This window comes from Sprattus sprattus (genome assembly GCF_963457725.1).
Source record: "Sprattus sprattus genome assembly, chromosome: 10".
NCBI lineage: Eukaryota > Metazoa > Chordata > Actinopteri > Clupeiformes > Clupeidae > Sprattus > Sprattus sprattus.
Genome location: NC_137908.1, coordinates 5,489,295 through 5,504,752, shown reverse-complemented (window position 1 = coordinate 5,504,752; position 15,458 = coordinate 5,489,295). Strand labels below are relative to the sequence as shown.

General features: G+C 40.6%; 1 protein-coding gene across 1 annotated transcript; it reads right to left on the bottom strand.

Annotated features, from left to right (window-relative positions):
• Positions 1-8,334: 8,334 nt before the first annotated feature.
• LOC308370888 (homeobox protein Hox-C12a-like) lies at positions 8,335-10,255 on the bottom strand (the record flags this gene model as incomplete). The annotated part of the gene is made up of 2 exons (XM_080845621.1): positions 9,613-10,255; positions 8,335-8,573 (listed from the first exon to the last, which is right to left on the bottom strand). Exons 1-2 carry the CDS (start codon positions 10,238-10,240, stop codon positions 8,335-8,337), a joined length of 867 nt encoding a protein of 288 aa, XP_080701747.1. The 5' UTR covers positions 10,241-10,255.
• Between the last annotated feature and the right edge of the window lie 5,203 nt (positions 10,256-15,458).

The following is a 15,458-nucleotide window of genomic DNA, read 5'->3' as shown; positions in this document are numbered from 1 at the left end:
TACCGAAAATCCGTCTTTGTTTCCTACAGGATTCGGTAGCGCTAAACCTTGGGCCCTAATTGAGTCCCTCTCTTTATGACGTTTAATTTCCTCTCCGACTCTAGACACTGATACCTTAAGAGCTAGAGGAGACTGTTGTTTTTGAAGTCGGCATCCCGATCACTTGCAAATGCAGCTTGGTCCCTATTAACTTTCTTGTCCCTTTCTATCTATCCGAGTGCTAAGTCTTACTTTATACCTACCACAATTAAAGGATAAAATACGACTGACAGGGAGGAATAAAAAAACTTTTTTTTCATCCAACAAACTCCTCAGGCCCTCCTGGTCTTCTTTGCCCTTTTCCAAAACATTGTTGGTGGACTCCTGAACCCCATATAAGGCGCTTACTAACTTGACCTTCAATTTGTATGGGTTCCCGCCCACATAGACAGCAGGAAACACGGGGTAAATTTCGCTCACACTCCGCCGGGACAGATGAAGGAGGCATCCACACAGGCCGTGGAACTCCGCATCAAAACTAGCACCCCAGACAAAGGTGCAAAAGTAAACAAAGTGTTTTAATGTGCAGGATACTAGCTCCATATCAATGCGAAGCTAGTTGTTTGCGCTGCCAGCATGCTAACAGTCAATTAGCCCCAAGAAACAGATCATATGCCCTATGCGGAACACCGCCATTATGTGGCGAGAGAATTTAGGTTACAAGGTGCGGGTAACATTAAGTCTCACCAACGTACTGGTGTAGCATTTTTTACATGCACAGAAAAAAATTCAATCAGAAATTCAAAATTGAGACGTTGAAAACACACCTTACTTTCAACAGTGTGCTTATAGAACTGCGTGATCAACAGTCTTATTTATTACATAAAACTGCGGCATTTCCAGGTCCTACAAAGTTTTAGAAATATTCCCGCCCACCAGCAGAAACCCATAAAACAGGTCTATCTGTCTATAAGTGCAACTTTTGTAAAAAAGGCATTTGTTTGTGTGTTTGTGTGTCTGTGTGTGTGAGCGAGAGGGGGGGGTGATGACGACGACGACAGTATTTAAAATGGTTTCACCTCAAAAGGTCTATATGTCACATATGTTAAAAATATTAAGTTCCAAAGAATTGCAAAGCCCCTTCTTTCATTTATGCACCATATGAAGCAGGTCGAATATAAATTATTTATTTTAAAGTCAAGGGCAAGGTTAAGACCAAGGTTTGGCGCATGCACAAATCCGCCAATGGTAAAGCCTTTTACACCGCAAACCATTGGAATTATGGATAAGACATCAACGTTCAAGATCTGAACACATTTATACAATTTTTTACACATTTTAATTTGAATTGGCTTTGCTACCCAAACCCCGATGCCAATGAATCGCAGGGAAAGGGCATATTATTAAATTGCGGGGAGAACACATACAATTTAAAACGTTTGCCTATACAATGATCTCACTGTAGACAATCCACGCATTCTTCAAAAATAAAATCGATTTCTAATTCTCATTACTTAGAAAGAACAGAAAGAAACATTAGACCCAAACTAAGGCATAGGTTTTTTTTCTGATTACATTGATTCCAATCTCTTCATGTCATTCATTTTATGCAGCTATTATACAGAAATAGATCTTTTTTTTTAAAGAAATTTTCATGCTGGAAATTTCACGCATTGATCGACAGAGGCCAATGAACAGCAGTCTGTAAATACGCATTAAACCCAGCTCTGGGTTCCCGTGGAGACCTTCACGCCCAGTCGGCCAATGAAAATAATATAGACCTGTTTACGTTCAGTTAAACTGTTTAATACGGACACAACGGTGTGTTTGACAGTCCTATAATAATGGCAAACACAAACGGATCACTTCAATGAATTTGAGAGGACTTTGTTGCTCTGATTTTACACACACGCAAAGGCCCGCTGGCGCGTGCTCATACTCATACGTACCCGAACGGAAACACACGGATAGAAGATATTCAAATGTTAACAGTGAAAACAATCATGGATGATTATAGATATATTAGAACGCTTGATAACTTAAAACGTACACATAATCATGGGTAAATATACACGCATATAGGTTTTATATATATATGTAAAACGTGAAAACAAGTAGTAGACAGACGGCTTACGAATGTAAAAGAAAAGGCAAATGCGCAATAATGGATACACGGATACAGCTAGTAAACACAAACATGGATAGTGACACAAGCAACAACACACTTGAGGCTCCCGCTTGAGGCACAAAAACGCATGGTTCACACACTCAGGTACGCACGCACGCACAGTGTGTGAGTGTGTGAGTGTGTGTGTGTGTGTGTGTGTGTGTGTGTGTGTGAAAGTGTGGGTATGTGTGCGTGTGTGTGTGTGTGTGTGTGTGTGTGTGTGTGTGTGTGTGTGTGTGTGGGAGAGAGAGAGAGAGGACGAGAGAGTGTGCGTGTGAGAGTGTGAGTGTGCGTGTGTGTGTGTGCGTGTGCGTGTGAGAGAAGGATAGATAGAAGGAGGGAAAGAGTCCTCAAAAGGGTAAAAATACTTTAATAATACTTTAATCAAAACTAAAGAAGACAGAAATTAGCTAAATGTCTACCTGGTTATTATACTCTTTTGACATAGATAATTCGTGGCCACTCACATCCTATGCAATAAACCTAAATACATGAATCCGGAAATCATTCGACTTTGCAGAGCCAGACATTTAACTTTATAAATGTCTTTTTTTATTAACTATATTTGAACTATATTATTGTTACTTCTTAACAATAGGTTTGACTCATTAAATCCTAATTGCTTTATTTGCTTTTCGTTTTTGTATAAATTTGGACCAGAGTGAATTAGTTACTGTAAAGGAAATTGTTTTCACACCATCTGAGAACGTCATAAGATAGAAAGATGGTAAGGTGTCTTTCCAGTTTTTTAAACTGTGCTTTATAATTAGCTCTCCACTGGATACAAAGATAAATATTTTGCATTAGTGTCATTACAAACTGAATATGCAAAACGAAAAATGAGCGCACACCTAAATATGGTTAAAATATGAGCAGAGGTTCCTGTGAGTGTAGCCTACTGAACAATATTATTCTGTTTTTTTGCGAAGTGAAAAACAAACGACCAATCCTAATACAAGGACGTATTCATTTTTAATAAATGCGCATACCATCCTGTGTATTTCATCTACATGCCGAGGAAATCTAAAAAAATATATAGGTTAACATGGCTTATTCATGCAAGCCTGTTTCACCACTTAATCATACAATGAATACTGAGAGTTACAATATCTAAATATCACATATATGTATGAAAGTACCATTCTACGGTTATGGTAACGTGCGTAAATCGGAAGAACTGATATTAAGACACCATAACCCGCCTGTTAGCAACATATGTCACCCAACCGTTATAATTCAGTATTGCAAATAGAAATAAAGCACATCAGACAGGGACTATTCTTCTCTATCTCTCTGTATGTGTGTGTGTGTGTGTGTGTGTGTGTGTGTGTGTGTGTTTGTGAGTTTGACAAAGCGTGTGTGCTTGTATGCTCTTGTGTCTGAGCGTCCAACGTCTACCATTTATATGTTTACCCTTCCACAGAGAGTCCACATAGCAGCCGTCATTGTTAGCAAAAAATAGATGCAATGACAGGGCCTCTGCACACCCTGCAAGGTGCAGGATTACGAATGAGTACAAAAGACACAGTCCCCACACGCTAGCTGACTTGTCCTTCCTCCCGCTCACATGCCTTAAGAGAGCGGGAGCTAATGTCTGTGTGTGTGTGTGTGTGTGTGTGTGTGTGTGTGTGTTTGTGTGTGTGTGTGTGTGTGTGAACTATGAGCTAATGTCTTCATAGAGAGCGTACAGAAAAGGTAAGCCGATCAATTTGTATTTCATTAGGGAATGTACAGTCCCCCCAAAAATCAAACCCGTGCCAAAAGGGCGTTTTTGGACCCTCATGTGTTGCTGGTATTTTGAATGGCACTGCATGGCAGCCTATAGTTCAAGGCTACTCAGTCCATATAGCAAAACAAAGTGATGGCCCTCGTCTTGTCCCTCCCAATCCTGCCGCCTCTGGTCTCCTCCCATGGCATGGGGGAGACTGCCGCTTCACATTCAAGGTCTGCGTCAACGCCGCAGATCACTGACCTTTGCGCCTTGCAGACAGGCCACCATAAAAAGAGCCTGGTCCGTCTCAAAGTCAAATCCGTGTTAGTTGGTTAAACCGTTGGTGATACTCGTCAAACAACTTCCACTCTTATTTATATTCATAATCCATCCAAAGACATGTGAATACGCATCTGGACCCAGATTCGACTATTCCAGTGGAATGGTCAACACCAAAGCTTTTTACTCCCTCTACCGCTCTACTTCATTTCTAATGTATCCTATTTACTTGAATACAACAGAAATCTGGTCAATCGCTCCAGAACTCAACATCTTTTCGGGTGATATGGTAGTCCGTTCAAGTGGGTCAGTCAGGCTGGGTGAAGAGTATGCAGACGCCACAACTAAAACACAAAGCTTTACAATCCATCGCACATCCAAAGCCCCCCATATCCGTCACTATAAAAGCCCTTTGTCACGTTGTAAGTTCTGCATTTGACCTTGAAGATGCAAACTGGCATTCTGTTGGGGAAGCGGCCTTGACGAATTCCTGCGTTTGTTGACAAAGGGAAGTAATGACGTATCGACAAAAAAAGGGCCAGCCAGGTCTTATCCTGCAAAAAACTTTATGTCCATTTACGTGGCAAAACTGTTGTCGTGTTATCTTTTCGCATAGTTCTGCAGTTCAGTTTGTGCATTAGTAATGGAACAATGTCAGGTTCTAAATGTGAGGCAAGTAATCGTTACAACATTCGTTCATATCACGCTAAGACTTTACTAAGAAAACCACTCGTTTGTATTCCAAAACTATATTATGTATCACAGATATATGTCATGTTGTAAATATAACATATTTACCTTTCCTGAACGTAACTTAGTTGAAAGATCAAATTATTATAGTTGGATTTATAACAGAACAAATATTCCACGTGAACTCTTAATCGCTAAGGCAGATCTTTAGTCTGGTCTCTCCTATATTTCAACACCAGTCAAAGAGAACGGGGACTGGGAAATTATTTGAGCCTGCATCGTGAAGCTATCTTGAGGCATGTTAAAACATTTCTCATACAGTTGAGGCTTATCCTGCTTTGAACCCAGACAAGAAATACAAAAAACTCATGGCTAAAGCCCAGTGTATTATTGTGATACAGACTCACTGTCTGAATGTGGTCTTGACCAGTGCCTTGGAGATAGGGGATCAAGATTCTTGTTTAAATAATTGATGATGGCAGCAAGCATTTCAATAATACTGTGTCTTAACTGGACTTGAGACTGATACGTCCTGCTGTGAAGCGGCATGTGCTTGCTGTGATAGGCATTTTATTTCAAGAGACTGCAGAGGGCTATTGTTCTTGGCTCACGCCATAGCGCATAGCACTACAAATAACCGGGTTGAGTGACATCATCAAATGTTTCCTGTTTGAAACCCCATTTAGAAAAGATTGTGCCTTCGAAATATTTAGTTGTAGATTTTATAAGTCAAGCATTACCATCCTCGAGCAGTGAGCTCCATCCTTTGCCACAGATGCCATGCGGCACGGCATTAGAACGTGGCGCGGGCAGCGGGTAAAGATTTTCATTGCAAATATATTGTTTTATTGCATCCTCTTAGCAGTCTTGTAAAGGAATGGCTTGCTCTGGCCAGCTTGTGTAAAAAGGAAATATAACTGGATTTATTGTTATCATTTTTCTTACTAGTGCCTTATAAAATGATTGTTCGAAGGCCAGGAAGCCGAGGGGATTTGTATTAGGCCGTGGAGCATCTCATCCGGGATGTCCATTCGTTATGATACAATTATTTTCTTTCTTTTGTCTTGTTAAGGTAGGGAATCATGCTGAATTATGTCATATTTACCATACAGTAAACTGTTGTATTCAGTCTTTTGTTTTTGATTAATTTGATTAACTTCTGCCCCTATGAAACCATCATTAATATTATCGTATCCACGAGAGTAACAACAATTACGAACACAGTCGGGCATATCATGATCATGATAGTAATATAAAAGTTTATAGATTTTAATAGATATCATAAACGTACACATACATCAATACATTCATATTATGCATATTGGTAGAACACAACGTTTTGTAAACGGAGGTTACAGAAGAAAAATAGGTGCTATTGAACAGAAAACACGGACAAAATGAAAACATTCTTATCACATTGATCGTTCTAGGACGGCAATATCAGTATAATACACAAATTTCGCTTATTATACAAATAAAGCACAGACACAACCAAATGTGCTTGCTTTGAAACAAAGCATAGCACCCGAGAGAGGTAAAATGAGAGGAAGAGCAGCAAAACGTTTAAACATCAATACATTTCAAAGTTAAAAACCTGGAGGAAGAATTCATTCAAGTTCTATACAAATACTGATGGCTACTGGACGAGCTTACACAGAGCTTCTTATAGGATAACGCAATCTCTATTAGCCTACTATTGGTCTAATGTACTAGCTTACTTAGCGACTGACATGTATGCAGTGCGACACCAAAATAAAGTGAAATAGCAAATACAGATTTCATTTTTGAAATTAAAAGCAGCAACACACAAATAACAATTACCTATGCATAGAAATTAGTATCTGCGGGGTGGTTTGTGAAACTTAAGACTACAAAAAGAACAAAAAATAAAAATAAAGCCGCGCAAAATGGAAGATTTTGTCCATTCAGATGTCATTTCCAATACTTTTTCGAACAAGAATTTTGATTTTAAAGAATAATTCCGTTACACAGACTCTCCGCTAAGTCTTTTTTCTGTCATCACGCCAATCAAATATGGTGAGGCTCGACGTTCATAACTCATGTCAATTAGATGGCAGAGGCTGTAGCACGCAGCCCTGCTCCCATTCCTGGCCATGTATGGAGCGCGACAGCGCAGACTACTTTTAACTAAATTCAGGCCTTGCACAAACGCCACTAGAGCTTTTTTCATTTCTTATCAAATAGCAAGAAAGGAAACTCGAACAGACTACTCCAGCTTCATATAGTTTGTTTGAGTGTGTACCTGAAAGCACACGCGTGCCTGCGTGCATGTTTGTGAAGCGTATATGAGAAACAAACATTATATTGGATGTCGCTTATTATTGCAGTAAGCGATCTCTGTCGCTAACGAGTCACGACAGCGCACTAATATTTCGCACCCAAGCGCCGAAACTCTGTGGATCGTAATCCTGAAATAGCAGCAGAAACTGATTCCCTCCCCACCTACACAGACATCGTCTCAGTCTCTACTGAATAAACTATTAGGACTTAAACAGCACCGAAATGTTGAGATACATTGTATTTCCTTCTATCAAAATCTGCACGTTAACGACCACGTAGGACACGGGTCAGTGGGAGATGCGTGAGGTGCAGGCGACAATTCTGTCCTTGACCGTGAACATCACCCGCAGCACGTGGCATTAATCAGAGAGGGAGAGGAAGTTAGGCTTTTCTCTCATTTAGAGGGAGAGCGAGCTTATATTATTCACAAAGATTTAGAAATGTCCAAAGAAGCACCATACCCTCTGACATTAAAGTGTCTTTATTGACAGTGGTACATACGTATTATGTAGAGTTTGTCTTTTTCCAGCATTGGAGCACGCATATTACTATATTATGCAGCACCAACAGATGAACTATTCAAAGGAATTTGGCGGTTTGCTTTGACATTGACCTCTATGCTTGGCTCATGGTATGCTGGACGTTACAATAATGCATTCCTCTGTATACCTCATCTTCACATTAAACGATTGGACTTAAATGAAAAGTTGGCAATGGTCTTTTAAAAAAAAAAAATTATATGAAACAAGTGTTTAGCTGGTGCGCCAAAAGTGTTTTTTCTTGTATTCGGAAATTGTGAACTATCGATTTGCATAAATTCTAATGTTGGACAAATAGATTACAAAAGAAGGGAAGAACGAAACAGCGAAAGTAGAGAAACTCAGTCACATTTGACACTGTCTGTATTATTTGGAATTACAGGTGCACTGTTCTCCATTTCAACAAAAAATACAAAATTAAACCAATGAAAGCACCTGGGTCTACGTATTTGGTCGCTTGTCTGCTTAACAGATACATTATAGTATATCTGAAGTTGCTTTTTTTCACAAACCTTACCAGAAGAGAAGAATCCCAGGCTCCTTTTAAAATCATGCAATTGAACAATTGACGAAAACTAAACAATATGTCCCCACTAGTCCCATTTCTCACTGTGTGGTGAATCCACCTCACCGAATTCTCTCCCGCCTCATCTCTCAATCATTTCTCTCTAGAAGAAGGACAATGCCTGCTCTCTGAGCATCAGTCTTTTCTTCTTCATGCGGCGGTTTTGGAACCAAATCTTGACCTGTTGGTCGCTCAGATTCAGTCGGTCAGACAGCTCCCTCCGCCGCTGACGGGTGATGAATTCGTTGAGCATGAACTCGCCCTCGAGCTCAGCCAACTGTAGCTTCGAGTAGGGCTTCCGTTTCTTGCGGGTTCGCGTGTGCATGGGGTACCATGGAGCACCTGGAGAAAGGTGGGCACAGGGCAGTTAGTGGGCGAGGATGCATGAAGTGTCCGAGCTGTCATAACTTAAAGAAGCAAATGGACACATATATAAACATCAATGCCCTTTGCACACATTTTCTTACTTTGGCAAAGTATACTTAATAATTCGTGTCAGTAGAGAGCACAACGCGAGTTAGTGCACAGAGAAAGTAGCTGTAATTATAGGGTAGTCTTGGAAAAAGGGTATGCTGAACAGGCCCTGGACATGTATCATGTGCTATAGGTGAACGTTTTATACTGGTGACATCCCTAAACCTAACACATATGGCAATCACCAAATTGAACTGCGGGGAGAGTGAGGGGGATCGAGTGACCGTGGTGGATGAGTGGATGTTTCCCCTCGGTCCTGACACTGCGACAATTCATGCCATTTTGTCATAGTAGTGTAATGGTCACAGGTGGATTCAGTACGGATCCTCACACTGTCTACACTTAGTATAGGTGGCTTGTATTTCAATGGCATGCAAACTATTTTACTCAGTGTGAACGGTGATATTATTATACTTTTTTTCTTTAACGAGTGCGTAAATCCTCGTTAAAACGCTTTGCATAGCCTAACAAAAAGGCCCAGGGTGCTGGTTTTATTAAAAACAACTCTTTTAGCGAGTGTAGCCTACTTCTGCTACTAACGGAATAATGTCTACTTGGTGCAGATATGAAGCGCTTCTGCAGTTGTGATTTAGACATATCCTTTTTTTTTTTTTTACCACAAACAATATCCTCATTTTACTGCGCAGTAAGGATTTACTGGTGTGTAAAGAACTGGGTGTAAACGAAAATGTGAACTCTGTTTTTCCAATGCTTCCCCTAGTGGTGCTCATCTCAACGTGCAACTTCTGAGTCAATCAATACTTGCAACCGTTATCTGGCCGTCGTGACGATAATCAAGAACAATCAAGAAATAATGCTTCGATGACAAAACAAGACTAACGCGCCAGTTATTGTTAACGTCCAATAAGAGCATTGCATTGTCTCATATAAACATTCACACACTCACCAGTGCCTGGAGTTGCGCTGCCTGCATGCGTGTGTGTGCCAGGGGACGTCAATGTGTGTGCTATGCCTGATGGTGTTTTGCCCCCTTCGTTGAGCAGCGACGACCCAGAGTCGGACTCTAGCGACTGGCAGGACGGAGGATCTTGGGCCAGCTGCTCGCTGGTGGTTCCGTAGTCGTATTTGGAGAAGTTTCCGCCGTTGCCCATTGCGTTGTGGTTGTGCAGTCCTTGCTCTCCCACTATGGAGACGGACGGGTCCCCCCGTGCCCTGTCCTCACGTTTGAGGTTTACACTCTCTACACAGGTTTCTCGATTTACCCCGCCGCCTCCTCCACCACTGTTGCTGTAGAAACATTTGCCTTGGTCTTGTCGCGTTATTTCGCACGCTCGGTTAAAACTGGGGTTAAGGGACACGGGGCTGCTGAAATAAGACTGAGGGTATCCGTTGCATGGCTCCGATGGGGTCCACGGCAAGGAGCACACATTGTCCCTCCTAGGGTAGGGAAGAGAGGGTAGACCCGCCAGTTGTCCCCCGGATGCTCGGAAATTGGGAAGGTAAAAGGTGTCTCCGGTGTGGATGTTTACCAAAGGTCCCACAAAACCGGGATTAAGAAGATTATGCTCGCCCATTTCGGCGGGCCCGACCAAGAGCTTCTAGTTTATAGCAATCTGACATTTAACATAGTTAAACCGTACGCTGCGCCTGATTGGCTCTGCATAGATCACGTGGCCACAGCCAACTTGCGTTACAGAGGGTGCCACCCACCAGGTCCAAGTCTGACAAAACAAAACATTAACTTCTGTATTACGGTTTTTATAAGCTTTTTAAAAATACTATAAACATTTAATGCAAAAATAGAAAACGTTTTCTCCCCATGCCTTACAGAGTTTCAAGTGTTTAAGGACCCCCGAAACTCCACTGACTTCCCTATGCCTCTTTTAATGACTTGGTTCTGTTAACACAAAGATGCCTTTCTGAAACAAAATATGAAGTTCTGGCTGCACGTATGGAGTCAACGCACGCAGAAGTGTTGGATTATTTAACCTGCACCTGTATGTTCTCAATTCCTACAGGGAAAAGATCACCGATGTCTTTGTTTTAGAGCAAATTACAAATGAATTGAATGTCAAATAAAGCTGTGATACGCCCCTTTTACGGGCCCGTTTTAAGGAAAGAGTGATGCTCACCGCCACACTCCTCTCGTATTTACAGTAACGAGGTCAGTGGGATGAAACCACTGGCTCTGTTAAAAAAGACGCGTCGCAATAAGCTTCATTTTAAGAGCGTATATTTCAAATAATATCTCGCTCACCTCTAAGGAACAACTTAAACAGACACCCTATGAAACGTTGGTAACTGAAGACTGGTTGGGTCGTTAGAAAGAACCTCCTCAATTCTTACATGTGGGTTTTGCAAAGACCTGGAAGTAGGGTGAAACTATTTAATCAGGTTGATGTCAGGGTAATAAGTTAATTGATCTTCACTCTGCGTTCCAGCACAACGACAGAGTATGAAAAGGTATATACAGGACTTTGGAATCACGCCCAGTGCATCTTTAGTTTACAATGAATTGGTAAATATACTTGAATATTGTGGAGTTATACGGGGGAATGATGTGCACTTTATAGATGTCGCTGTCCACTCAAATCTAAAGTCTACTCAAATACAGTTGGAGGCCGACAAAGCATCTTGTGAAACTGCAATAACTTAATGTTAGAAGAGTTAGGGGAATAATAGTATAATAGTTTTCTTTCGTATTTAGGCCTTGGTCCGAGTTATATTTTCCATATTCATGGCGAAAGGCGTAGTTATGACACCGGTATTTTCGTTAAGCTTGAATACATCAACAATTCATCAAAAATCAACAATACGAATCATGCTTATAATATAATGTTTACTTTGATGGTGGTTTGATACGTACATACACTGGCGCTGACCAGGGTTAAATTCATACCAGGTTACATGCCGAACAGGGTGTTGCTATGTTAATTTGAAGTGGGAAAGCTGTTCTTTCGCACCACTTTCATCATAAACCCGCCCTGCTGCTATGCGGCAAAAAGGGAATGATGGTAAAAGAGGATGAAGGTATTCATATTCGACTACAGAAGAGAGACAGAGAGATGAGCGATGGAGGGTGCCCTTCCAGTCACGATGGGAACGAGGGGGGGTGCCCTTCTGGGCAATATATAACACCAGTTTTATAGTGGACGTCAAAATACTAGGATGGCACGTCTATGCTGTAATATATTTCGCCTTTCCTTTTCATCCCTAATTCTTTCTGAGAAAGATGGAAAGGGAGATGAAGAACATGTCCCCTAAATTGGATTTTTGATCTACGACACCAATTCAACTGATATTACAAACCTACATTACTGAAATGAGGCCTTGCTGGTTACCAGAGACGCGGAAAAGGCAGAGTACATGTAACCAAAGCAATATGCATTATTAAAATTTCAAGAATGAGAGGTTTGCAAAAAAGGGTTGAAAAAGCATTTCGTTATTGACACCAAGGAAATGTCGATAGTTTGTAATTGCAGGGGGTTGCTCGGCTTACCAGTGTTTAGGCCTATACGTAAACTGCTTGCATAATTGAATGCCTGCTTCACTGCTGCCAATGTGTCTAAACATTTGTACCATATAGTTTTTTATATGACCATAACTATGCGGATTTGAATGTATCCCCAATCACTTCTCTATCTCTCTAACTACATATGGGCAAGTGAAATAATCACATTCTTGTCAATAGAGTGTGATGGCGCAACTAAGTGGATGATGAGCAATTGCATTCCATTTCGCCTGTTTGAAAATGATGGCAGAGATGATGATCATAAAATACAAACTGTGAACCTACTAACTACTTAGACTGGTGATACAGGAACAATCTCACATCAGAAGCCCTGATACATTCTTTCATGCCAGACCTCAATGATCGGCCTGTTTGCAGGTGCGCATGGAAACAGACACTATTGCGCAAACACTTTCACAAGTATTATATTCACACATGGAATGTATTAATCATAATCCAGTTTGGGATAGAGGATTTCAACGAAATGTAAAAAAAAAAAAAAAAAACAAAAAAACGTCCTTGCTAGGAACAAATAAGTTTGAAAAAAAATCTTACTTTGAGAGCAAAGCCGCATTCTTGGCCCAAATAAAAAGAAAGGTGGCAAAGTTAAAAGCTAATCTCTTAAATGGATTGCTACGCTCCTCCTATCAAGTCCACCATTCTAACCTCCCCGACGTAGTAATGGAATTAGCCTACCCTTAGCTGCAGTGTCACGGGATCGCATTGCGGCAAGTTGTGCCAAACACACAAGTTTCCAAATGTGTCTTGCGTGACATCATCACAGATCTGCTGAAAACGGCGCTCCAAAATATGTTGTGGAGGGGAGAAGGACAGATTGGCCAAATGCAGTAGTTAATACTACTTATAATACTTTTTATATCTTCATGTCTTTTAGGATCTGGATCAAGACTATCAGCGTGAACCCCGCAATAGATCACATGTAAATACAGATAGTTAATTTCAAAAGGTACTGTATAAGCCAATGAATGTCTTTGGTGTATTTAAGAGTAATATAAATGACAGATTACAACGCCACAATATATAAACACACAAAACTCAAAATACTCAAATGCTCTCATGCCAATTTTCCTGACAAAACGTCAGTAATCTAAGCAGTGATAAATGCAATATTTTCAACCGGACAGATATCATTATTCGTGTGTCATAACGACTTTGAAAAAAAGGCCTTTTCCTATCTCTGTTAAGCATACTGTGGCTGTACGGGGTCACATAACTGAAAAAGAGCTCTGTGGTTATGTACTTCCAATCAGGTACAGTAATAATCAGTATCAGCGTAATCAGAATACATGGCCAACAACGCCAAAAATAAAACATAACTTACATGCGGCACACCAACATTCTCCGAGACCATTGGACGTGACTGGGCTTCTGTTGGTTCATGACGCCGTAAACATGCATCATTACTCGTCAAAATGTCTCTTTTGGGCAAATAAAAAAAATAACAGAGCACCCAATTCTAACCTGGAGATGCAATTATGTAGAGATACGTCCGCGCTTCCTGCTCTCACTGAACTTCTTCCTTGCTATGTTTTTGGAGAAGGACTCTACCAATTGGCGCTTTGCAGTTCAAGGTCACTGTCTAGTGCATTGATGTCTGCGGCGCATCGAAACGACCGTCTTGGAATCCTGCTCCTTGTCCAGACAGGGCAATAACGTAAACAAAGAGTCTTCCCTTCCGTTGGCTTTGTTACAACATGTTGTCAGACGTACTACCCAGTTGTGAAACTCCCGTGAAGAATTTGAGATGGATAATTTTTAACTCTGTTCTTTTTTATTCACAGGAGTTAAAACAGTAGGATAGAAACTATGTTAGGCCTACCCAAAACACACTACGAAAACTGCAAATAAAGGTGTGCAAAAGTATCATAATGCCTCCATGTGTTTGTTTTGCGTCTACCTGGTCTTTCAACAATACAGAGACAAACACTAAAGTCTTATCGTGTAAGATATTAGATCAATGGAATACAATTTAAATGGTGAGTTAGTAGTGTTAAAACGGACAAGGGGGTTCGTATTTTAAAATGTTTGTTAGACATGGGTAAATCTCATTTTAATATGGGCCAAAGATGTCTAACAATCACATTTAATAAAACAGAAGAAACGAAAAAGCACTATTTTCATAACATCCAATATATACCAATATGCAGTACATACTAGCATGCGTTTTGCAATTCATTAATACACAGTTTTACGCACAGTCATAAAGTGAAATTTTCTATTTAGAAAACCTCATAAACGAAAGGGATAATCCTGTTACAATAATACTACTTCCATCGGCCTCTATGACTTGCCTGCTAGGTCTAAAAATAGTTCTATCAATTTGAGATATACCCGAGTCTATAAATAAAACTAATACTTGTTGCGGGGTGAATACATTGTAGAGTCTCCAAACCCCAGTAAAATTACCAGAAGCGCTAGCCACGAATACTCTTTATGCAGGCTGACTGATCAATAACCGATCAAAAAAAATGGTTGTTGGCTATAGCTCACAGACCTCGTGTCTAAATAATGAATACAGCCCATAGGCATGCTAGCTTCTGTGTGTGTGTGTGTCTCTCTCTCTCTCTCTCTGTGTTGTTGTGAGATGGAGAGACAGAGAGCGTGTACGCGTATGTGTGTTTTGAGAAAATTGTGGTTTTATAAAAACAATTTGAATTTCACCCATGGTAAAAAAAAAAAAAAAGGCAAAAGAGTCCATCACCTGCAGTCGACTTTTTTTTTTGACTGGGTCTCTTTAATGCAACATCCGTCTGGAGTCAGACCCATGTAAAGCAAATGCAATATCCTCTAAATCTTACTGCGTCTGACATCACCAGGAAAGTATGGCAGCAATTATTTCTTTATGCCATGTCAGCTCCAGACAGACTCATTCTCAGCTGTTCCAGATAAGGCGCAATCCATTGGGCGTATGCTAAGCAAATACTACCAGTCTGCTTCATATTATAAAGCCTTATTTTATATAATATTCCATATCAGGGTTACCATTACGTAATGTGTTATGTGTAGAAGTCATAATATTGGATATAACTAAGCTATAACCTTCAAATTAATAATTTCACATATATTCCAGAATTGCAGTGTGCTAGATTTAGAATGACTTCCCTTTTCACATGCTGCCTGATGTTACCTCGATTCGCCACCAGAGGCTGTCAGGCGCCTGCTTATCACTATAACTGTGCGCGCGCGGGCGTGCACACACGCACACACACACACACACACACACACACACACACACACACACACACACACACACACACACA